The sequence below is a fragment of the Lissotriton vulgaris genome, unplaced genomic scaffold (assembly GCF_964263255.1).
Source record: "Lissotriton vulgaris unplaced genomic scaffold, aLisVul1.2 SCAFFOLD_2192, whole genome shotgun sequence".
In the NCBI taxonomy this organism is placed as follows: Eukaryota; Metazoa; Chordata; class Amphibia; order Caudata; family Salamandridae; genus Lissotriton; species Lissotriton vulgaris.
The window spans coordinates 45,652-71,299 of NW_028253192.1; the positions used below are offsets into that span (position 1 = coordinate 45,652).

The 25,648-nt window shown below is 44.9% G+C and overlaps 1 protein-coding gene across 7 annotated transcripts in view; it reads left to right on the forward strand.

The window, feature by feature from the left end:
• LOC147661126 (mitogen-activated protein kinase kinase kinase 7-like) overlaps positions 1 to 25,648 on the forward strand; it is a 193,124-nt gene that overhangs the window by 41,595 nt on the left and 125,881 nt on the right. For all 7 annotated transcript variants that reach the window (XM_086951306.1, XM_086951307.1, XM_086951304.1 and 4 more), the window contains exons 5-7: positions 1,129 to 1,210; positions 18,631 to 18,758; positions 20,206 to 20,365. In XM_086951306.1, coding sequence (XP_086807432.1) covers positions 1,129 to 1,210; positions 18,631 to 18,758; positions 20,206 to 20,365 — 370 coding nt within the window. The remainder of the gene's footprint in view (positions 1 to 1,128; positions 1,211 to 18,630; positions 18,759 to 20,205; positions 20,366 to 25,648) is intronic.

Here is a 25,648-nt window from a genome sequence, read left to right on the forward strand (position 1 = left end):
AAACAGTACTCTTGTACTCGCAGTAAATGAACTATGCTTAACTATGTACAAGGACCAAATTGTTATAGGCGAACACCCAATGTTTCTAACTACGGTATTGTCTCCACTCCACACCTGTCAAACAGTACCTCTGGCTTTCTTTCAAAGCCCTAACATCTCTGCAGAAAGGGTACTACAAACTTTAGGCCTAAGTATTATTTACAAACTGCATATAGCAGACTCCAGGCATTTGCAAGTAGGAGCAATTATTTCTTCTGTCACAGTCCTTACTCAACACAACCACTAGACCTAGCAGTTTATTTATACAACAATACTTTGGACAGTGGACCTGTCAAGGAAAATAAAGACACCAATCCTAAGTTCACCACTCAAATTAGTCTTCAAATTCTGGTGTGCTATTTCCAAATGCTCCCTGTCCTACGAGCATCACCCAAACCTGGGGTAAAAAGTACATTTTTTGTTCAATATGGAAAAGCACCCCTTTGTAAGTCAATCCCATCAAAATCGAAGAAACTAGACAATTCTCTTAGTGTCTTCACATACAAACTCTGAGTCTTAGTATAAATTTTCAATGCTCATTTAATGATCCGTTTTAGGAAAAAAAACAGCCAACGCGTTTCGTTCTGAAAACAGAACTTCTTCAGGGCGAAATGGTTGTTCCAATGCACATTGATTTCCAGTCATAAGAAGGTGGGGGGGGAGAATCATTTTTAGTGTGTAGAATGTTTACATTCAATGTGGTGACTAGGTGCATAATTCTGTATGTATAAATGGAAATGTTCTTAACTCTGCCAAGCCAGAAGTAAATTTGAATATGATAAGTCCATCCTGAAATTCCCTTCAACCCATGTTTATTACAAAACTTGCGGGTGCAGACTCTTCACCATTTTGGCATAATTGCCCCATTTGCAGATAATCTTTGCCGTGGTGAAGCCTGCCAGTCTTCCTTCTCAAAATCAACATTGAGAATTCTCAAGTACATAGTGGGAATTTTGCACACATAGGCTAATCAACTGCCTGTATAGCAAGTGAGAGGAGATGCTCTTACCAAGAAGTACTTCTTTTTTAATTGAAGCAAAAATAATGCTTTTTCAATGCTTTTTCTAATGTTGTTTGTTCCCTTTGCAGTATTTTCCTGGCGCTGACGAGTCTCTGCAGTATCCTTGTCAGTATTCAGATGAAGGCCAAAGTAATTCTGCCACCAGTACAGGTATAATCTGTAAAGAAAAACTGACACTGATTTTGAAAATGCATTTTCCACTATTTTGTGTTTTTATTTTTTCTCAAATAAGCTGTATCAGATAAACTGTGTTTTTATGCTGCAACTCTATATCGTAGGCTGAAGGCAGTAGAAAACCCTGCTGTCTTCAAAAACGTACTTTTATCGCACATGTTGCTGAAACTGTTTAGTACATTTGAAGAGCAGAGGGAAGTGATAATCCTGTATAGGCCTATTTTCTGTTTCCAACTTGGGCACAGGATATTCTTTCTTCTCTTGCATTGATTCGCAAGACTTTATATATTTGGGATCAGGGTATGTAACCGCTATAGACTTCAAAATGCCATAGCATGATTATGCCAGTCCTTATTTTTGGGGCTGCTCCATTGATTGAGCAACAAAGTTTAACCTTTCCTATGCTGTGCGCTTCTTTATGAAACGGTGATTAGGATTCCTGCCTCCTCTGTGCTGTACCTGAAGCTAATAGACACATTAAGAGCAAGTGTTTCCTACCTTTTCTTTTTTTACTTTATTGTTTTTTTTTTAACCTCTTCGCTGCTGATGATGAGCTCAGCTCGTCATCAGCTACGGCACTCAGATGCTGATGACGAGCTTAGCTCGTCATGTAACGCAGCTTTTTGAAAATTGCCGCACACAGCGGGAAAAGCCGCTGCAGCGATGCGGTTAAAGAGAAGTTACAGTACAAGAAAAATCCATCATTTTCCAGACACAATTGCACCAATTAAAATATTGTATGCATTGCAGGCAGAAGCAACTTATAGCACCGGATACAGTCAGCGAAGTCCATAACGTTACCCTTAATCTTTTGAGTAGGGGCTCAACAATTTGGCCGGGAGAGCTGTACGTGTCGGCACAGGTCAACATTCACCTTAGTCTATTACAAGATATCACATCACCAACCACTTACTATAGAGTAACGGAACCCTGACATTGCTCAATGCAGTTAGCATGAAAGTATGGGAAATGATCTGCTATTGACCTGGCGGGCAGAGTACAACATCATGCTATCAATTTACAGTAATACATCACAAGCAGTTACACTTTATCATTGGAGGGAGGAGTAGCTAACGGATGTGTCAGGAGGTAGCCTTTCAAAGGGTCCCAAATATCGTTAGGCCTGGAAGCCGGATGAAGCAGCTCTGCATAATTGTTGAGCTGCTCCTGACAGTATATTAGGTCAGTGAGCCAATCCTTGAAAGTGTTTCCTACCTTGTATATTCAAGGCTATGGGGGTCGCTTTGACATATCACGAGGCACACGAAAATATCACATGGCTTGGGTGTTACTGTTGTAATCTCTACAGGACTATTGACTTATCTTGTTCCTAGAATGTCTTATAAAAAAGCACTTGGTTTACCAGAAACTGTTATTCAACTATACATGTGCAAGCCTTATTTGCCTTCTCTAATATTTAGAAGAACATTCTTAATACAGGTATAAGATCACTACCTGATCTTTTCTAGGCTAATGTATAAACCCTTGCACCCATAGCCTCTTACATTATGAAGCTTAGCTCTGTTTTTTCTGACATGGACATCAGTGAGAAGGGAAAGGGAGCTTTGTGCTCTTTCCATGGCCGAACCTTTCTAAAGAGTTTTTGTCGGTTTGGGATCAAGAAGGTTAATGCTTTCTTTCTAGAACTGATTAGATACCTCAGCACTCTTCTTCCATTTTCCCATTTAATATATAGTTTATCAAGGTTGAAACAAACACTACACTTTTATCAAATACATTTGTTCGAGGCATATGAGCTGCAGATTACACACTGTTGCATAGATCGCCATCTAGTGTTGGGCCCGGATGTTTGCACTTGTTTTTGTCCTGAAAAGTCTTTGGAAGTCACGAGATAGGTGACTTCTCCTTTGGATCACATTGCGCATGGGCATCGGCTCCATCCTTAGCTTGTATTTTTCCGCCATCGGGCTCAGATGGGTTTCCAGCGCTCCGGTTTTGAATCTATTCTACTTTCGGCGTGCAATCCTTCTCCCGTTTCGACGGTATTGTCTCGAACGCGTTCCCCTTTTGAGGCGAGTCTCAACAACTTCGAAGTCATCGATTCCGGTCGTCGACAAAGGCCTCCGGGCCTACCTGGGCCTTATCTTCTGGCTCATGGAAAGGGCGCCATTCAAGAAGTGTCCTCAGTGTGCCTTTGCCTCTCACCGACCCACGAGGCCAGGGACTGTTCTGCTCCAAAAAGACAATTCGGGACTGACGAGCTCGAAGGACCATGGCTCGCTCGTCATCTTCGATCCCTGACGACCTTTTCCAAGAGGGCATCGACGTACCAGAACAGGAGCAGGTCGAAAGTGACTCTGAAGCCGAGGACTCGGACATCGAGGACATCACTCCAGCACAGTGGGTCGTAAGTACATCCGTCGACCCAGACCCTCCCTCGAAAAAGGCTTCAGTCACACCTTCACCTTCGGGCCCATGTGCACTCCGAGAGACTGCTTCCCATGCAACGCCTTTGGGCCCGGTAAAGAAGCCTACTAAGCCTTCAGGCGACTCGGGCTCGAGTCAGCCTACCCCCGGTACCGACATCCCAGCACTGAAAAAGAAGCCATTCTCTTCCTCATCCATGCCGACTGCTGCTTCGACATCCAAGCACTCGGCGCTGAAGACTGGCACCGGCTCCTCGACACCGAGAACACACTCAGAGCCGACCAAAAATCTGCCACCGAAGGGCCCCGACTCCCATGCCTCGGACCCGAGAAAGGTCTTGGAACTGAGGAAACACCACATTCCACCGACCAAAGACACAGCAAACGGTCATGGTTCAAAGCCAAAAGAACCTAGAACAGCTATAGAGTCTGTGCCGAAAAAGCCTCCGGAACCAAAGACCTTGACACCGAAGGATCTACCTTACACAGAGGAACTATTTCGACCAGATCCTACCCAAAAAACTCTTTTGAAGGATCCTAAAACTGGTCAATTGGCTCTTAGCTCCAAAAACGACCACTAGATGCGCCTACACCGGCTCCTCGTCCTAAAAAGAGACATTGCAACCTCTCCATTAAGGATCCCTCCTCCTTCTCCTTCTTTTCTTCCCCCGCCTCCACCTCCTCCCCCACCACATTACTCTCCTACACCATCCCCTACTCCAGTAGAAGATGATGATGATGTGGATAACACCTCTGATGATACAGGGGGAGGTGTGGACAATGAACCACTAGGGAATCCTAGTCCTCATGACTTCCCTCACCCCTTGGATGATTATAGCACCCCAGATGTCCCGAACGTTCCCCAGGATGACTTATACCCCTGCCTCCCCCCCCCGCCCCCCCCCCCCCCCCCCAGGACACTATGGGCTTTAACCAACTCGTCTATAGAGCTGCCCAATACCATGGGGTTGACCTACGCACACCCTGTGGAGGAAGATTTTCTCATGGACACATACACACCACACAGAGGTCCACCTCAATTCTACCCATGCTTAAGGGGGTCATTAAGCATGCACCAGAGGTATTTAAAAATCCAGTCAGGGCTCGATTTCTCAATCCCCGGATCGAGAAAAAATATAAGGCTGCCCCTACAGATCTATTCTTCATTAAAGGGCCCGCACCACTAGACTCCCGTGTAGTCTCCAATGCGTGGAAAAGGGCCAATTCCCAAACATCAGGTGAGCCCCCCCCCCACCAGATGAGAAGTCTAAACTCCTGGACGCCTATGGCAAACGGACGGCGTCACAGGCAGCAAACATATGGCGCATCACCCATACTCAAGCTCTGTTAGCAAGGTACGACGGGGCACATTATGATGAGCTGGAATCCATAATGCAGCATCTCCCAGACAAATATAAAAATAGTGCCAATGAACTCATACAAGAATGTATAACTATCACCAATACCTCCATCCGTTGTGCCTTAGATGCGGCAGATACTGCTTCAAGGGCAATTAATACCAGTGTCCTTTTGCATAGGCATGCCTGGCTACGCATTTCAGGTTTCTGATGGATACATCTGCCGTGTGGATTCCTCACCTTGTGAATATCCCCCTTGCGTCAGCAACATTCGGAAATTCTTTTCGTAGCCTCGCGCCGACGTGGATAGGACGTCACAGAGACACGGCTCCGCTCGCGACTCCGCTGACGTCACCGACGCCTATAATAGGCCCACGCCGGCGTGATTACATCAGTTCCCTTTTTTCCGCGTCGTCGACGCTAACGGTTATCGGGAATCTCTGTAGCCAACTGGTACTTTGTTGCCATTTTGTTGCAAATTTCTGCTTCTCTGTATCCTGTCTCTTCGACGATGTCATCAAAGAAGACCGGCTTCAAGCCCTGCAGGGAGTGCGGTAAAATGATGTCTATTACCGACCCCCATGATGACTGCATCTGGTGCTTGAGTTCCGACCATGATGTGGAGGATTGTTCTTCATGTCGGAAGATGAACCCGAAGGCCCTGAGGGAGAGAGAAGCCAAACTCCTGGTTGCTAAGGTGAAAGCTGGAAAGGAGAAGTCGTCGAGTTCTCGTTCTCGAAGAGCGAGGTCGAAGTCCAGGGCGAGGTCGAGATCTGGTTCTCGAGAGAGGTAGTCTTCGAAGTCGGCGTCGGATCATGTTTCGAAGTCGAAGAAGAAACATGAGAAGAGGAGACATGAGTCCCGACGTCGGTCTGGTAAGGAGTCGGGGTCGAGGTTGAGGTCACCGAAGAAGGTACGTTCGAAGGTGGTTACTCTCGAAGTCTCTGAGCCTGAAGGTGAGGCCTCACCTTCCGAGTCGCATGGGCGCTCTCCCACTCCGGCTCCGGTACCTTCTCCGGCTCCGAATCCGTCTCCGGCGCCGTCACCGGCCTGTGAAGAGGAAGAGGCTCGGGAGGTTGTGGATTCTGCGCCTGTTGAAGAGCCGAATCCGATCCCTCCTCAGGACCGGCCTGATGGTTTTCAGCCGCCCTTTCCTGCTCCAGGCCAGGACCCTTCAGCGTTTCTTAACGCTATGTATGACGTCTTCTCAAGGGCGTGGTACCCCTCTGGTGCACCTTCGGGTCCCATGGGTCCTTTAGCTTTCAGCCTGGGTGTTCCTCACTCCTATCCTCCTGCTCCATTCATGCCTTACATGCCGGCTCCGACGCCGCATTGGCAATTTCCGGCTCCGCCGAAGTCGTCGACGCCGATTCCAGCGTCGCCCGCTCCAGATCGTCCTCGAGGGCATTCTTCTGTGCCATCGGATTCGATACCGGCGGCGGCCCCGAATCCGTCGGAGCCGCAGGTGGATCCGGCTGCGAGGCGTGTAAAGGAGAGGTCCAGAAGGGAAGCTCAACGCCTTTTGGAAGAGCAGAGGTACCTGGATTCACAATCTGGTGTTTAGGAAGGTGAATTGGAGGAGAGCTGTTTTGAGGAGTTGGCGGATTCAGGAACTCTTGATTTCTCTCCAGAGGGGGAGTTGCCCTCAGGCTCTGGTGCTCCTTCTAAGGATATCCAACCTTACCATCTAGTTATGAGGAAGGCGGCTGAACTTCTTCAATTGACTCTGCCTACAGTGGAGTTCAAGTCCAATATTCTCACTGAGGTCTTGTATTCTCCGAATTCTGTGGTTGAGCCTTTACTTCCATTTAATGATGCCTTGACAGATCCTATTATGGAGGTGTGGAAGAAACCATTGTCGGCTCCTGCGGTTTCTAAGAGTGTTGCAAGGAGGTACAGGGCTGCTCCTGAGGATCCGGCTTTTCTGTCTTCTCATCCTTCGCCAGAGAGCCTAGTCATTGAGGCTGCCTGTTCTAAATGGAGTCTTAGTGCCTTTCCTCAGGTTCCATGTGAAAAGGAGGCAAAGAAGCAGGACCAGGTTGCAAAAAAAGACCTTTTCTTCGGCGAGCATGGCGTTGAAGTCAACTAATGCCACTTGTCTAATGGGAAGGTATGTGCATGCCCTGATGGACTCTTTGCGTGTCCTGGTTCCAAAAATTCCTGATGCCAACCGGAAGGATTTTGAGGAAGTGATTTCTGATACTCAGGCGGCGGCTCGCCAGGTGATTCAAAGTGGTCTGGACACTGCCGACTCTGTGGCTCGTATCATGGGCACTGCCGTCGCCACTAGGAGGTCAGCCTGGTTTAAGTCATCGGACTTTTCGGCTGATGTTCAGGCGACTTTGCTGGATCTTCCTTTTGATGGTTCTGGTCTGTTTGGGAAGAAGGCGGATGCGGCTCTTGAGAGATTCAAGGATTGCAGAGCGACAGCTAAGTCTTTGGGTCTCCAGATCAGAGGCACTTCTTCCAACAGGAGGTTCATGGGCTTTGGTCGCTCCTTTCGGAATTTCCGGCAAGGCCAACAGCAGCAACAGCAGCAGCAGAAAAATTCAGTGTACAGATCGTACAGGGGAAAGCAAAGAGCGCGTCCTCGTGGACGTCAGCCCTCTTCCTCCTCCACCTCCCGCAGAAAAGCAGCCCTAGATCCGCTATTCAGGATCATGTGGGTCCGGTTGGGGGTCGGCTTACCCATTTTCTACAGGATTGGGAATCGGTTACAACAGATCTTTGGGTTCTCAATCTTGTAGAAAATGGGTATGCCCTTCCCTTTCGGGGATTCCCTCCTGTTTACCCTCCTTGTCAAGGTTTTTGCACCGCGGAACATCTGTCTCTTCTGCAGGAGGAGGTTCTAACTCTGTTACGAAAGGGTGCGATAGAGGTGGTCCCAGAGCAGGAAAGGGGTCAGGGATGCTACTCCCGGTATTTCCTGATCCCCAAAAAGGATGGCAGGCTTCGTCCAATCCTGGATCTCAGGATCTTGAATCTCTATCTGAAGCAGGAGAAATTCAAGATGCTCACCCTTGTTCAGGTTCTTCAAGCGCTGATGGAAGGAGACTGGATGGTGTCGCTCGACTTGCAGGATGCGTATTTCCACATCCCAATCCTGAAGTCGCACAGAAAGTATCTCCGTTTCACGGTTGGGTCGCAGCACTACCAGTTTGCGGTCCTTCCGTTTGGTCTTACTACTGCGCCTCGAGTCTTCACCAAGGTGATGGCGGTGGTGGCAGCTCATCTCAGGAGGTCGGGGATACCTGTGTTCCCTTATTTGGACGACTGGCTGATCAAAGCGTAGTCGTCAGAGAAGGTGCTCCATCATCTGCAAGAGACAACTCAGTTGTTGTTCAGGTTGGATTTTTCGATAAATGTACCCAAGTCTCACCTGGTGCCCTCCCAGTGCAACCTGTTCATTGGTGCCGTACTGGACACTACTGTTTGTCGTGCATTCCCTCCTCCTCAAAGGATTCGCGACATTCCGGAAATGATTCCTTTATTTTACAATGGAGCGGTCGTTCCAGTCCTGAAGGTCCTTCGCCTGCTCGGTCTGATGGCTTCTTGCATTCTGTTGGTCAACCATGCACGCTGGCACATGAGGGCACTCCAGTGGTGTCTCCGCAGGCAGTGGTATCAGCACAACGGAGATCTCGGCGAGTCAGTGAAGATCTCCAGAGAAACTGCAGCGGATCTGTCTTGGTGGAGCGTGGAAGGCAATCTGTCGCAAGGAAAGCCTTTCCATCTACCTCCATCGGTGGCCACGGTAATAGCGGATGCATCCCCTCTAGGGTGGGGTGCTCATCTGGGGGATCTGGGGGTCAAGGGTCTTTGGTCTCCAGAGGAAAGGTTGCTTAACATCAACCTTCTAGAGTTGCGGGCGATACGTTTGGTGCTCAAGGCCTCCCTCCCTTCCCTTCGCGGTCGGACGATCCAAGTCCTGACGGACAACACGACCGCGATGTGGTACATCAACAAGCAGGGAGGAGTGGGGTCGCAGTGTCTCTGCAGAGAGGCTCTGCGTCTCTGGTCCTGGGTTCAGGACCACCGGATTTGTCTGATGGCAAATCATCTGGCCGGAGTTCTGAACGTGCGTGCAGACCGTCTCAGTCGGCAGTTCTCGTCACGTCTTTTGGACGTGGGGGACTCCTCGGGTGGACCTGTTTGCCACTCGCGAGAATGCTCACTGCCCATCTTTCTGCAGTCTCCAGTATCCGATGCAAGGAGCCTTGGGGGACGCGTTTCAGTTGAGTTGGGGAAATCAACTCCTTTACGCGTTTCCTCCCATACCTTTGATTCCTCGGGTTCTGAGGAAGATTCGCCAAGACCGGGCCCAAGTTATATTGGTCGCCCCGGATTGGCCAAGAAGGGTGTGGTGTACAGATCTACTCCACCTCTCCTCTCACCCGCCGCTCCGTCTCCCTCTCAGGGCAGACCTCCTCTCTCAGATGGAGGGGCAGGTTCTACACCCCCACCTCCAGACATTGCACCTTCATGCCTGGAGATTGAACGGGGCAACCTGATTTCCTATTCTCTCACGCCTGACGTGGTGGATGTCATCTTGTCTGCCAGACTGTCTATTCATGTAGATGGTCTAGATTTGTCACTTGGTGTGGTGAGAATAAAATTGACCCCTTGAGAGCCCGTTTGTCTGATGTGCTCCGTTTTGCTCTTTCTTTGGTACAACAGGGGCTTGCAGTAGCCACGGTTAAGGTCTATCTTTCGGCTCTGTCGGCTTTTATTTGTTTGCCTGACCAGCCCTCTCTTTTTAAGTCTCCTGTAGTTTTAAGGTTTTTGAAGGGTCTTGTAAACAAGTTCCCTCCTACTCCTTTTATTATACCTCAGTGGGACTTGAATCCTGTCTTGACTTTTCTGATGGGCTCTCCCTTTGAGCCTCTTCATAAATGTCCTATGAGGCTTTTAACCTTTAAGGCAATTTTCCTTGTTGCAATAACCTCGGCAAGGAGGGTGAGTGAGCTTCAAGCTCTAAGTTCCAAGTTCCAAGCCCCCGTTCCTGACCATACATGCTGATCGGATGGTTCTAAGGACCATGGCTGCTTTTGTTCCTAAGGTGGTGACTCCTTTCCACCTTGGTCAATCCATTACCCTCCCTACCTTCTATCCTCCCCCACATCCTTCCAAGGAAGAGGAGAGGTTACACCGTCTAGACCCTAAGAGGGCGGTGTCTTTTTATTTGGACAGAACTAAAGACTGTCGCTTGGATGACCAACTCTTCATTGGCTTTGCTGGCTGCAAGAAGGGAAGAGCGGTCCATAAAAGAACTTTATCAAGATGGATTGTCCTCTGTATAAAGATCTGCTACTCTTTGGCCGGTAAGGAACCTCCAGAGGGTATAAGGGCTCATTCTACGAGAGCTAAGTCGTCAACCTCTGCTTTGGCTAGAGGTATTCCTGTAAAGGATATTTGTAGGGCGGCAACTTGGTCTTCCCTCCACACTTTCGCGAAGCATTACTGCTTAGATACCGAAGTCAGGAGGGACGGCCACTTTGCGCGCTCTGTACTTCAGGATTTCCTGGTTTAGAAGGGTGGACACCCTCCTCCGGGAGTGGGGACTGCTGCGGGACTCTATTCACAAGGTGAGGAATCCACACGGCAGATGTATCTATCAAAAGAACAAGTTACTTACCTTTGGTAACGCTTTTTCTGGTAGATACTATATCTGCCTGTGGATTCCTCACTGACCCACCCGCCTCCTCGTTGTCCACTCTTCTTTACAAGAATTATTGTATTATATTGTTAATATATTGGATTGTTAAGGAGTTGCTTTATTTGCTTTCTTGCATTTGCTCCACACTATGTGCTTTTCTCCTTGGCAATTGTTTATTGTGTGTACTGTGTATATTGCTTATGTCATTGGTCCGTCCGTGTGCCTCGATGGCACGGAAAAAAGGGCGGAACTGATGTCATCACGCCGGCATGGGCCTATTATAGGCGTCGGTGACGTCAGCGGAATCGCGAGCGGAGCCGTGTCTCTGTGACGTCCTATCCACGTCGGCGCAAGTCTACGAAAAGAATTTCCGAATGTTGCTGACGCAAGGGGGATATTCACAAGGTGAGGAATCCACAGGCAGATATAGTATCTACCAGAAAAAGCGTTACCGAAGGTAAGTAACTTGTTCTTTAAACCTGAAGTCCAGAATTCCATCCTCAATCAACCATTGGATGAGCAACACCTATTTGACCCTAATGTTGAAACAGCTAAATCTATGGAAGCCTTGCAGTCGCAAGCTTCCAGACGCTCCTTTTGTCGCTCATCCTACAAAAGCACCACCAGAGGCTACTCCTCTGATAACCCCTCCACTTCTTATAAAACGCCTACCCAATCCACCTTCACTAGATAACAAAGGCAGAGGCAAAACGAACAACTCCCGCTCTGCCTCCACCCCTACCCAATAACTTCCCTCCACTTCCCCCACACCATTCCACTCCAGTCAGGGGAAGGCTGCAACAATTCCTTCCTGTCTGGACCGACATCACATCAGACAGGTGGGTGCGACAAATAATTCAATCGGCTTACTCTCAAACGAACATCTACCCCCCCAAACATACCACCCAAACAGCGTCCAATGTCACAAGAACATTTGTTACTGCTAAAACAGGAGGTAATATCCCTCTTACTAAAAAGCGCAATAGAACCAGTTCCCCTGCACCAACGAAACAAAGGAGTTCACTCCCTGTATTTTCTTATCTCAAAGAAGGACGGCTTTCTAAGACCTCAGACCCCTAAACCTATACATACAATCAGACCACTTCCACATGGTCACACTCCAGCAGGTCCTTCCTTCCTCTTCTTTCACAAAACGACTTCCTTGCTACTCTAGATCTCAAGGACTCCTATTTCCACATTCTCATTCACACCGCTCACAGGAAGTATCTCAGATTTTTAGTAGACGGTCAGCACTATCAATTCAAAGTACTCCCATTCGGCGTCACACAGCACCACCAGTGTTTACCAAGTGCCTAGTGGTGGTGGCAGCACACTTAAGGAGACAGCACATTCACGTCTTCCCATATCTCGACGACTGGCTCATAAAAGCCGACTCATACAGCCATTGCGTACAACACACTCCCGCAGCAATCCAATTACTCCACGACCTGGGGTTCACAGTAAGCCACACCAAGTCCTATCTGCAACCGTCCCACATACAACAATACCTTGGCGCCACAATAAACACCCTTAAAAGCGCTAGCTTATCCCTCTCCCGTCAGAATAGCAAACATGCAAGCTCTTCTAACTACATTTTAAACTGAACCCTCTCTTCCAGCTAGAGTGTTCATGCAACTCATAGGGATGATGGCCTCTTGCATATTCATAGTGCCTCATGCAAGACTCCAGATGTGTTCCCTTCAAGAGTGCTTAGCACACCAATGGAACCAGGCTCAAGGTCAGTTAACAGATCTAGTGTTGGTGGACGGTCGTACTCACCGCTCTCTGCATTGGTGGAACACCAAAAACCTTTCCAACGGGCGACTGTTCCTAGAGCCGGTTCCTCAAATAGTCATGACAACGGACACATCGCTCTCCGGCTGGGGAGCTCATCTACTGCAACACACCATGCAGGTCAGGTGGACAGCACAACAGAAGATACTCCACATCAACCACCTGGAGTTACTAGCCATATTCCTAGCCTTAAAAGTATTCCAAAAGCAGATATCAGGCAAGGCTGTCTTAATCCGCACCGACAACATGACAGCCATGTACTACATACAAAAAAAAGGTGGGACACACTCTCTCAGCTAGCACATAACATATGGAGATGGGCTATACCTCAGAACATTTTCCTCTTCGCCCAACATGTTCCAGGGGTACAAAACACGTCAGACACAACAGATCCATGAGTGGAAACTTCATCCACAAGTTCTTCAACCTTTCAGATGTGGGGACAACCTCAGATAGACTTCTTCGCCACCCACAAAAACGCCAAATGCCCAAGCTTTGCTGCCAGATATCCACACCTACTGTCCAAAGGCAATGCAATATGGATGAACTGGTCAGGCAGATTTGTGTACGCTTTTCCGCCTCTCCCACTCATTCCACTAGTGGTGCGCAAACTACAGCAACATTCCCTAACTCTCATTCTAGTTGCTCCAACTTGGGCCAGACAACCGTGGTACACCACATTGCTACAACTTTCTGTAGTGCCGCACCAAAAACAATACCTATCTCCACGCCTCTTAACCCAGAACCGTGGAGAGATCAGTCACCCGGACCCAGCTCAGCTCAACCTTGTGATCTGGCTCCTAATGGTCCTAGAATTCGGTTGCCTTAACCTTCCCCCTGACTGTATCAACGTCATTAAAGAAGCTAGACGTCCCACCACTAGAGCATGCTATGCAGCCAAGTGGAAACGATTTGTAATATATTGTCATAAAAACAACATCAATCCCCTAGATGTGTATGTCCAACACATCATAGGCTACTTACTACAACTCCAAAGATGTAACTTAGCATACCCGTCTATTAGACTGCATCTTGCTGCCATGGCAGCATATCTACAAAATAGACTGCATCTATCACTTTTCAGAGTACCTGCCATAAAAGCCTTTATGGAAGGCCTCAAAAGAATAATTCCTCCCAGAGCACCACCTTCACCTGTGCAGAATATAAACATTGTTCTCACACGGCTAATGTGACCTCCATTTGAACCTTTACATAAATGTGAACTACAATTCAGTTGCTTTCCTAGTAGTTATTACTTCTCTACGAAGAGTTAGTGAATTACAAGCACTAACTATTCAGGAACCTTTTCTGCAGATGCATCATAAAAAGGTTGTTCTCAGAACTAATCCTAAATTCCTTCCTAAAGTCATTTCTCCCTCCCACCTCAATCAATCTGTGGATCTGCCCGTATTTTTCTGGCAGCCACAAACAGTCGCAGAAAGAGCTCTTCATACCTTAGATGACAAGAGCATTGCTTTACTACATTGAGGGAACACACCCCTTCTGTAAGACCGAACAACTTTTCGTTTCTTTCGCACCACCACACAAAGGTGACCCCATATCAAAATCTGGGATAGCTAGGTGGATTGTCCAATGCATACAAATTTGCTACCACAAAGCTAAACGTATGTTATCTGTTCCCCCTAAAGCCCACTCTACAAGAAAAATAGGGGCTTAAATGGCATTTTTAGGGAACATTCCCTTGGATGATATCTGCAAAGCAGCCACATGGTCTACACTGCACACATTCACAAAACACTATTGTGTAGATGTGCAAACTAAACAAGCTACTGTGGGCCAGGCTGTACTCAAAACACTATTTCAAACTACCGCAACAGATACTAGTGGTTGCCGCTAGGAGGGGGTACTGCTATATAATCTATGCAACAGTGTGTAATCTTCAGCTCATTTGCCTCGAACGGAAAATGCTTCTTACCAGTATGCATCTGTTCTTAGCATGTAGAGCTGCAGAGTTACACACGCCCACCCGGCTACCTTTATCTGTTCCAGTATTATCTTAATTAGATAAAGCTAACATGGGCATCCTTCCTGTTTCTTACAAACCTCCATTTCCCTGCTGGCGACAGAAAACCATCTAAGGCTGGAACTGATGCCCATGCGCAATGTGATCCAAAGGAGAATTCCCCTATCTCGTGACTTCCAAAGACTTTTCAGGACAAAAACAAGTGCAAACATCCTGGCCCAACACTAGATGGCGATCTATGTAACGGTGTGTAACTGCAGCTCTACATGCCAAGAACAGATGCATACTGGTAAGTAGCATTTCCCTGTTTAAACCATCAACATTAGTTCTACCTAGTATCAGTCGGTGTTGAGCGGTTATTGTGATTTTATGAATGACTTTCTTTGATAATTTCAAGACTTGAACATCACAGGACCAGCATTGTTTTAAATGTTCTCCAATTTTTATAAAGAGACCAGCGTCTGGTAGTGCAGTAAACTTATACAATCTGTGTGGCGATTTGATCATATAACAGTGGAGCAAAATATCCACGTAAAAGGTAGTTACGTTCTTCCATGCCCAGGCCTATAACGTCGCCTTCAATTCTTTAATAATGGCGACAAAGAGCTTGTTTCAAACAGAAATTATTGATGTCAGATTCTAATCCATACTTGGTTCTGTTTATTTTAAATATTCGATTCCAGCCTTTATTCTCTCAAGTATTTAGCTCCAGGTCCTCAAGGAATTATTGCTACCATCTTAGCTTACAACCATATAGTCTATTGATGGGCAGCTATTGCAGTTCATATATATATAATTATGTATTACAGAGGTTTTGGTGCGGCTTTGCAGATTTCAAACACATCTGGGGCAGAAGAAAGGGAGGTAAAAAAAAGTGACCTTTCTAATTTGAGTTCCCATATGATTCTTTGCTCTGATACAGAAAAAATGCTTGATGGAATTCCACCATACTTGCCACGAAAATCGAATTTTACTCAAGGAAGTGCCTTTGATTGGTTTGCTGTAAATCAGTTCAGCAGTGTTGTTAGACTCAAATTGAATTGAGCTACCAACCGGTATAAATATATCTGGAACATTGATCTACGAATGGTTTGCAAACCTGATTTCGCAGACCATTTGCGAACCAAATTATAAAAATTAACAAATCCCATTGGGTGGGGGAGCTGGTTCTACTGTCATCCATTTTTAGTACGTGGACCCAAAGCTCAGTCATTGGCCAGCCGCAACTTCAAGAAAACCGTTGATGCTGCCAATGCCAGACAAAGGGACTCGGACATTTTGTCCTGAAAACATCATATTAACCAGCCTTTTGGGTGGTAGCTTGAGGATCCCTGCACCCCTGAGTAAATCCGGTCCACCAAAAGTACCCCGCCTTTCAAAAGGGAGTTTCGCCATAGAGTTTGCCAACACTCATGCTGGGTTCACATCCTCTGAGGTCTACACATCCACAGCAAGTGATATCAAACAATGTAGACATTAGAGGGTTTGTGGGCCCACAACAACGAACCCCTCAGGATGGTCACAAGCGTACGTGAGGCAGTGTTTAAACCCAAATAAAATGCTTTTCAAATAAAAATGGTCATGGCTCAAGGACAGACCTAGCAACCAACCCTCTCTGTGCATGGCAGAAGTGAAGTTATGTTTAGCCTGGATTATGTCACCTTAACATATATTTTAAACAAGCAATGGAAAGGCTAATCATATTAAGGACAATCTTTGATCTCAGTCCTTTCAGTTTTCAGTGGACTTCTTGCCAAGCTTCCGGAACGTTCTCTTTTCTCTGGAGCACGCTGATTCACTAAAGGGATGGTATTGTATTGTGGTATTTCTTTAACGATTAGTCTTCATGGTCAGATTCTGCACAATAAGAGGCGGTCAGTGAATTCTGAATTAGAGTGGAACAGAGCCATTCCTTCTTGCAATTCATTATGGCCAGTGTGCTCACAGTTTCAGTTGTACGTGGATGATTTTATTATTTAGTGCTTGATCATACTTCTCAACCTTTTACGGGGTCCAGAGAAGGTGGTACTCTCCAAATGAGGTCCCCTTAAGCCACAGAGCAGTGATGTGAACTTTATTAAAAGTATGCAGTTAACAAAAAGAGGTAGAATCAGTAAAAACAAATAAATAACAGGCCAGAAGAGAAGCTGGATATTTTCTTTTTAAGCGTAAATGGAAAAAATGATCCATGTGACTGAGGTAACCTTCCTTACTTAGCATTTCAAAGTAGCCTTAGAGCTGCAGAAGACACTTGACAAAAAGCCTGCATAACATAATATCAAGAGTGAACTTTGTCCAATGAACAACCCTGCTCTACATACCAGTGAACATGGTGTGGAATTTAATAAAATATCTACTTGTCCATGAGGCAGGTTGCTCATAAATCTACTTGTCCTGTAGAAAAAATATTTTTGTGCCATGTAATGCAATGACAAATTATGGCAGCAATCTCATTATATAAGAGCTCTGAAATAGCCTCTGTGATTATGCCAGGGTTCCTTCCATAGTAGGGTTGAAATACTAGCAATTCACTCATGTTGCCACGTTTCCGCATATCTACATACTGGTGCTGAAGGTAAAGGTAAGCAACAGTTCCAGGGTTGGAATGCCCTTTTAAGTCTGCGCAAACCTACTAACTTGCATGTTTTAAGGGTTTTCACCTATTCTTCTCTAATCTTTTCCTATACGGAGCAAGGTTGGACAATGGCAGACATAAAACTTCTTTCCCGGTTGGACAAAAAGTGCTTTGAGGGAAAGTGAGCTTGCAAACACTTAGATTTTTGAATGAGCAAATCTACACCTGCATATTTGCTCATGCTAAAATGCAGTTCACAAATATTTTCTAGAAGTACTATTTCTTTGCCTGCTTCTGTAAAGTCTTGTGAATTCACAAAATCCGTATATCTGCATTTAATGCAAGGATATGGGTGCCCTTTTAAGACTTTATTTAATAATTGGGCTCCTAATTAGGTTTGGTGCTAACCATGACCTTTTGTGTTTATTAAAATTCTGTCGGTCTCTCTCTGTCTATTGGCTAACTTCACTGAGTGACATCATTCTGTTCTTTCACAAGGAGCATATCGACACAGTCGTTTTGTTCATTGCCAGGAACTGCTGTGGCAATGTGTGCTTTTTGAGAGCAAAACAATTTTTGCTTTTGGCAATATTTGTTATAATGGCAAAGGGGGGCAGGTCCCAAACCAATAAGGTTTTACATAAGCCATGCCAAAACATGTCACACCTTGACAAAACCAAAAAGCTGACCAACAATTTCAGACCCACTGGCTTTACCAGTGCTTGCTTATTTTTCTTTCCCATAATCTTATTAAAACTGGTTTCACTGATTTACCATAATGGATATTTTTGGGAAATACTAGCATACATCAGCATATCTTACTGATGCTGCAAAGAAATTGTACCTAAACTTTTACAGAAGTTTATCGAAATGTTTTTGCATTTTTTTGTGAACATTTTATTTTGAAAGCAACGAATCCTCAATCTTGCTTTCAAGCTTCCCCAAGTATTTGCATCTAATCGGAGAGTATTTTGGGAGCATTAAACATAGCCTCATATTGCTAAACATTGAAAATGTGTGTAAACATTTTTATACTGGAACCACTATCCGCAGTGCAGTCGGAGTTTACAACATCTACTTGGAGTGCTCACCCTAATAATAAAGATGTTGCATTAATGAGCCATGAATACAAGTTTAAACAGCATTAACACATGTATACAAATATTACCTAACTGCAGACAATGCCCTTCCGTGATCCATAATGTGGTACTGTAAACCGGCAGCCAAAGGGCTTGTGCTGTAGGGGGTTGGGCCTCTTGTCTAAATGACAAAATACACATGAAAGCTTGTTGTTCTTGACCCCAAACAATATGTCCTAGGCGACGGGCTATAGGAATTCCGCATCCCTGCTGTGAATATGTAACACTGTTTGATGCTCTCTGAGAAACACCCTGTGAGATGATAACGTGCAAATTATGATTTGCAAGGCTGTTGTGCTAGTTATAGTCCTAACCATAAGTTGCCATATTTTTGTTTTAATTTGTAACCATAAGTGCACTTTGTGTTTTTAAGTGAATATTTACTGTGTATGTATAAACATGTGTCGGGGCTTGTTCATTCATTATGTTTTATTTGGGTCTGAAGTAATAACCATTTAACCTTTTAAAATGTTTGTTATAAAAAAAATATATATATTTTACAGGCTCCTTTTTTGACAGTAATAAAAGTGATCCTAGTAATGATCTAGGTGATTACCCAGCAAGTAACAATGATACAATGAAACGCTTGGAGTCAAAACTGGCACAAATCAAGACTCAGTCCAAGCAATCGGTAAGCAATAAGACTGTCCATCTAAAATGATTGTATTTTGTGTAAATATACCTTTTAATTTATATGCAGGTTTTGCGAAAGTGCAAGCAGTTAGCTTTGTATTATTATAAAGTTAATTTCTGTATTGTGCATGCTATCCTGTATGGTTGAAAGTCACCATATAATGAACTTGCCACTGAGGTATGAGCTACAAATAACTTTCTTGCTTTGGTAGACTCACTGAAACTACATCTTCTACTTTTGGTTGAATCTGAAAATGTATTTATTAGACGCACGGTTCAAATCCATATTGGGCTCCCTTAAGAGAAGTTAAAAATGTTTGTCCAACTGCAATTTTGTAATATTTATATTTTTAGGACTTTGTCTGATTGTTGCCATATAGGAAAGTTAATGCTTAATACAGCAGGCCTATCTTATTACTGTGGCAAACCGGTGATCAATCGTACTGCTCAATATTTATAGATCCCCTTTCATTTCTATCTTCTCCTTTTTTTTTTTTGTGAATGTAATGCGCTCAACATACAGTATTACAAGGGTGTGCTTCCCATTCATTTAATTTTTGCAGTGCATTGCATCCTGTGTGGCCACTGTTTATAAACAGTCTTGGAATGGTATTGTCTATAGTCTATCATTGTTTTGCATTTCCAAGACAGACAGTACATTATTTCTAATCATGTTAACAATATTGGAACTTGAAAACTATTTACGATTGCACTACTGTTTTAATATTTTTTTGTATTACAAGCATAGCCACCCAGCAGCATTTTTTTCTGTGCTTATTCAGTGTGTTTTATTGTGTGATCTGATAGTAGGTCTTCTCAAATGCAGACCAAAACCAAACAATGGATGATCTCCTCTCTGTTACCAAGCTGTTAGACTTGTTGTGTTGTCTCCACACGTGAGGATTTCTAGGAACTCACTGGGACCCTTTATCCGATTCTTCATTGTTGATTTTTTCCTGGTAACAAGCATGTACTGTCCATACCATTAGCAATGCCTGGCTTCATTAGATGCCAGGTCGACAGTTTTATGCAGAGGCATCTGCCAGCCACACCTAGAGGATAGGGAAGGGAAAATCATGTGCTATATATCTTTGTGCTAATGTATTGGCAACCCCCAGATGGTTCTGATGTGTGATGTATTGTGGGTGGATGTGAAAGGGAGCTATTACAGAATATATTAACGTTGACATCTATTTGAACTATTGCAGAAAAAATACATTTTGTTTCTGAACACTGCCACTAAATGATGGGAAAGTTCAAATGATTGTAATCTGCTTCAAATGGTACAATTTACCACCCAGTCGTCTATTGGCATTACCCTGAATTTCGTTATTAGCCAGTACTCCAGCAACACAAAAAATTCTTATGTTAGTATACGATTGCATGCCGATTTTAACTTGTGATATTTTGGGGATTTCAGCATTTGTGTTTTTCAATGTTTTCAGGGTGAATCTGGTCGTTTGAGTTTGCCTCCTTCTCGTGGTGGGAGTGTGGAGAGTCTGTATGATGTTCGAGGACGTCCACCATCCACTCTTGTTCCGACAGAAAGCAAGAGGATGAGTGCAGACATGTCAGAATTAGAAGCGAGGATTGCTGCCTCTGCAGGTACATTATGAATAATGAATGAACAGAGTGGAATTTTCAGACTACATAAAGTAACATTTCTAAGAACTATGTAAACTAGCTTCTAGAAGTATGTCACCAACGGATCTCATTTGTGATTATTCATTAGCAGTGAAAGTAATTTATGGGCTTTTTCTAAATTGGTGTACTGTTAACCCACACTTGTCTTGTTTAAAAAACATCTGTGATAAATTTAGTTGGTAGCAAAGGTAAATGGAGAATGTATACAAAGTTTTTACAATGTTCATTTAGTTGATCTCTTCAGCTCCAGCACTGTAACTATCGATCCTATTTCAGACAGTGACCCCTTCCCCATTCTCAGAGATCCGTAGTAGCCCAGTATGTCCAGTGAACAAGAAACTAAAGTTTGAGGCATTTGAGCTGTAAATCACATGCTTTCCATCATCCTGCCATGTAGTGTCTGGTCCGGATGTTTGCAAGTTGTTTTTTTTCGAAGAAGTCTTTCCAGTCACGAGGTAGGTGATTCCTCCTTTCGGTGATAGTGCGCATGGGCATCGACTCCATTGTTAGATAGTTTTTTTCCGCCACCGGGTTCAGACTTGTATTGCTGCGCTGCGCTTCGAAACCGATTTTTCGGGTTCCCCTCCGTGCACAATCCACTCTACTCGAGTCGCTATTTTTTCGAACGCATATTCCACTTCTCCACATATTATATCCGTCGAGGTAAACCTCTGTTCGATCGAACATCTTGGAAAGGTTGGCTGGCCTAACCACATCGTTCTTACTTCGCCTGTCAATGGAAAGGACTCCGTTTAAATTCTGCCCTCTGTTTTGTGCCAAGTATACTCGCACCAACTTGCACAAAGTGTGCAACTTGTGCTAGTCTCCGAAGCACAACGAAGTTGACTACGGCGTGTGCAGATCTGTCCAATCGAAGAAAACGCTCTGATTGTCAGGCTCAACATCGCGAGACGTAGAGTCAAAATGTCGAGTACACGCCGGACATCTTCGGCGCAGGATCCGAGCACAAAATCGATGCACAACGGCCAAGGAAGAACAAGAGGAACTAATCTCCGTTCCAGAATCGGACTCCGAGTTAGAAGAAGACTTGCCATAAGGTCAACGTACCATGAGTACCGAACGCCCCTTAACCCAAACTCCAACTCACCCGAAACAAAAGGCTTCAGTCCCACCCCCTGCCTTCAGGCCATGGTCAGATGTTTCTGTCGCCCGACCTCGGCTCGGCGAAACACATCTCTAAGCCTTCTGGCTTGAGATTGAGTCGAGACCTTCAAGCTCCTAGCCGAAAACCGCTTCGTAGCCGAATTCGTTGACAGCTAAAACAAAGTCTCCTTCAGCTCCGAAACCTTCAGCGACAAAAACTGATTCTATTCCTGCACCAAAATCCTCGGTGCCCATACCTAAAACTGTTCCTCTGAAGCTGCAGGGTCCGATTTTCGACACCCCAACACCCAAATTGGACTCAAAACAAAAGTATCTTTATATAAAACCAGATACAGGATGTGTTCTTACTAAGTCACCTCAGAAACGCAAACCCGAGTCAGAGGACACACCTTTCTTTATTCCTTTCAAGAGGAAGAATGTAGGTACTAACCCCTCCCCTGCAATTCTTCTGTCGCATTCCTGCTACTCCAACTTCTCCACCTTTGCATTATTTAATGATTACACCAACTAACTCTCCACCACCTGATGATGATGATGATGATGATGATGATGATGATGATGATGATGATGGAGATGGGAGGGACAATATCTTACCAATAGACCCTAGGAAGGATAATCAGACATAATAACCTACAGATAACGACCCAGATCTTTACCCTGCAAAGCCTTCCCCTCCTTATGACAATGTAGGCTATCTAGTATTAGTGGCTAGAGCTGCAGAATATCATGGGGTTTAGTTACACAAGGTATCTTTAGAGGAAGATTTTCTATTTGAAACACTCAGTACTACACAAAGGGCTAGTCACACTCTACCTATGCTTAAAGGCATGATGAGACATGCCAATGACATCTTTAGAGATCCATTGCGTGCCCGCATTGTCATCCCCAGGATTGATAAAGTATAAGCCTGCTCCCTCAGATCCAGTCTTTATTAAAGGACAGTTACCACTATAAGCTTACGTAGTCTCTAAAACCAGTAAACGGCACAATTCACAGGCTATCGGTGATGCTCCCCCTCCAGACAAAGAGTCAAAACTATTGGACGCCTCTGGTAAACGGGTAGCAGCTCAAGCAGCAAATCATTGGCACATTGCCAGCACCCAGGCCCTACTGGCCAGATATGATGGGGCACACTGGGACGAAATGGAGCAGTTGCTACAACACCTCCTAAATGAGCACAAGGCGAAAAACCAGGATTTAGTCTAGGAAGGGAAACTCGTGTCCAATTCCTCAATTAGATGCGCTTTAGATGCTGCAGACACTGCAGCTAGAGAGATCAACGCTAGTGTGTTACTAAGGAGACATGCATGGTTGAGGATTTCTGGTTTCAAACCAGATGTACAACAATCTATATTAAATACTCCCTTTTGACAAGGAATATCTCTTTGGGCCCAAAGTAAATAAATCATCAGAAAAAATGAAAAAAGACACACAGGTAGCCAAATCTATAGGATCTCTCCAGTCCCCTCCAATCGGGGCTCCTTTTGTCGCTCCTTTTACCATGGAGGGTCGAAAACCGTGTCCTTAAACAATACTGCCACCTCTTACAAAGGCAACAGTCAATCTTCCTCTGCAAAGAGTTTCTTTAGAGGGGGATATAGGAGTAACAACAAAAAAGGTCGAGGCAGAGGTTCTGCACCACGTAATTCCCCTCCCCTAACAAGCTGTGACCTGCCCACACTACGAGCCATAGAGCCTGTGACATTCAAACATCAATGAACAGGTGTGTACTTCCTGTACTTTCTCATCCCCAAAAAGGACGGCTCCTTGAGACCTATTCTAGATCTCAGAGAACTAAACCTCTGCATACTTTCAGAGCATTTTCACATTTCCCGCTTCTACAGCAGGGCAATTGTATGTCTACTCTAGACTTAAAAGACTTACATTTCCACATTCCAATTCATCCCAGTCATCGCAAATGCCTCTGATTCATGGGAGCGGGTCATCATTACCAATTGAATGTAGTACCATTTGGGGTCACCGCTGCTCCCAGGGTATTTACCAAATGTCTGTTAGTAGTCGCAGCACATCTGAGTAGACAACACATCCATGCCTCCCCATACCTGGACGACTGGCTCATCAAAGCCAGCACTTACCAAATGTGCCTCCAAAACACTCAAACCACGATTCACTTACTTCACCAACTAGGCTTTACAGTGAATGCATTGAAGTCTCCCCTACAGCCTTCCAACAAACACACAAACTTATCAGGAAGCCACCACAAAGCTCTAGCCTCTCTCAATACAGCCAGGATTCATAATATTCAGTCCCTTCTCACTCAATTTCAGCCCAACCAATCCTTGCCAGCAAAAGTCTTCAAGCAACTGCTAGGGATTATGACGTCTTACATTACAATTGTTCCCCCACGCAAGACTTCACATTTGTCCCCTTCAAGAATGTTTAGCAAGTTAGTGGATCCAGTCAGAGTCAGATGACTGATCTAGTGTTGGTAGATAGCCGCACCCATCGCTCTATGCAGTGGTTAAACCCACAAAATGTATCCATAGGGCGGCATTTTCTCGACCCTGTTCCACAGACAGTGCTTTTTTTAAGTGTTGAATTTTTTGTAGTTTTCATATCACCATGGCATTCTGCAAGTCTTGGACTGTTTTTGCGCCCTTGGTTTATCTCGTGGTCCGCTAATGGAAGGTTCTTCCACCTGGATAATGCCCGATCAACCTCCTTAGCCACCCTCTTTAAGTTTCACAATGGAATCTCGTCAGTTTGGTTTACTATAATAATCCCTAGATATTTTATCTCTGCACTCATTCTACCTCCCCAACCTTCAAGATTCCAACACATCACCTCTGTCTTGGAGATATTCACTGAGTATCCGGATACTTCCCCAAATTCATTTGTCAACTGCTCCGCCCTAGATAGTGTTCGGGTCGGATCAGAGGTGTAGATTATTAGATCATACGCATATAGTGCTATTTTGCTTTGAGAGGAGAGGGAATGGATAGGAATTATCTGCTCGTCATAGATGTCAAACAAAAGGGGACAGCCTGCCTCGTACCTCTGTAGCTATTGAAGCTCTTAGTTAGGGAACCATTTAGGAGAATTTTAGCCGTAGGGCATTCATATAATTTTTAAGTGCCATAATATAACCTGCACTGAAGCTCATTAATTCCAAAAGTGCCCAGAGGAATGCCCAACTAACACTATCGAACGCCTTGCTGGCATCGATGATTATCACGGCCAAGGGAATCGAACATGCAATTGCTGGATCTATCTCAGTCAGAGATAGTGTTCTTGAATTTGTCTTTTTGGGTAACCCCTTCTGATCTGCATGAATCAGTTGGTGGGCCACCTTTGCCATTCTCCCTGCCAAAATGCCAGAATAGTTTTTATAATCTACGTTTAACAGGGAGATTGGCAGATATGAATCAACTCTCCTAGGATCCTTTGCAGGTTTTAGGATCAGCACTATTGTGGCCTCCCTCCATAATTTTGGGTTCTGCTCTTCCCCCTTATAGACTTAATTAAGCAACAGCTTAATTTCCAAAACTATTTAATCGGTGATTAATTTATACAGCTCAACTGGCTGTTAGTCTGGGCCAGCTGCCTTACCATTCTTCAAGTGCAGAAGCTGCTCTCTTATTTCTTCCTCGATAATTGGGGCAACCATTATCTTCCTACCCTCTGTTGTGAGCACTGGGAGTCCTAATTTATCTAACCATAGTTTCAAGCTCCCCTCTTCCGATCGCACTTCCTCCGTATATAATTCAGAGAAAAGTGAGACCAGGCTATCTTACATGTCCTTATCCTTATTCAAGATATCACCCTGAGGGTTAATGATCAATTCCCCAATATAATTTTGTGACCTCTCAGTCCTCGACTTCCATGCTAACAATGCTCCATCCTTTTCTCCATATTCAAATTGTTGCATACGTCCTGCTGTCCACCCCTCCCAGCATTTTGTCTCTAGATTGATCTTGTAATTTAATCTTGCTTCCTCCAGCTGTTTCGTTATATTCTCTATATCCTGAGTTAGCCCTGTCATTTGCAGTAATTTGACCTCTGTAGTCCCCACTTTTTCCACCAAGCTTCTCAATTCCGCTCTTTCAAGCTTATTCTTATAGGTGGCCTAACTTTGTAAATCACCTCGTGGATATGCTT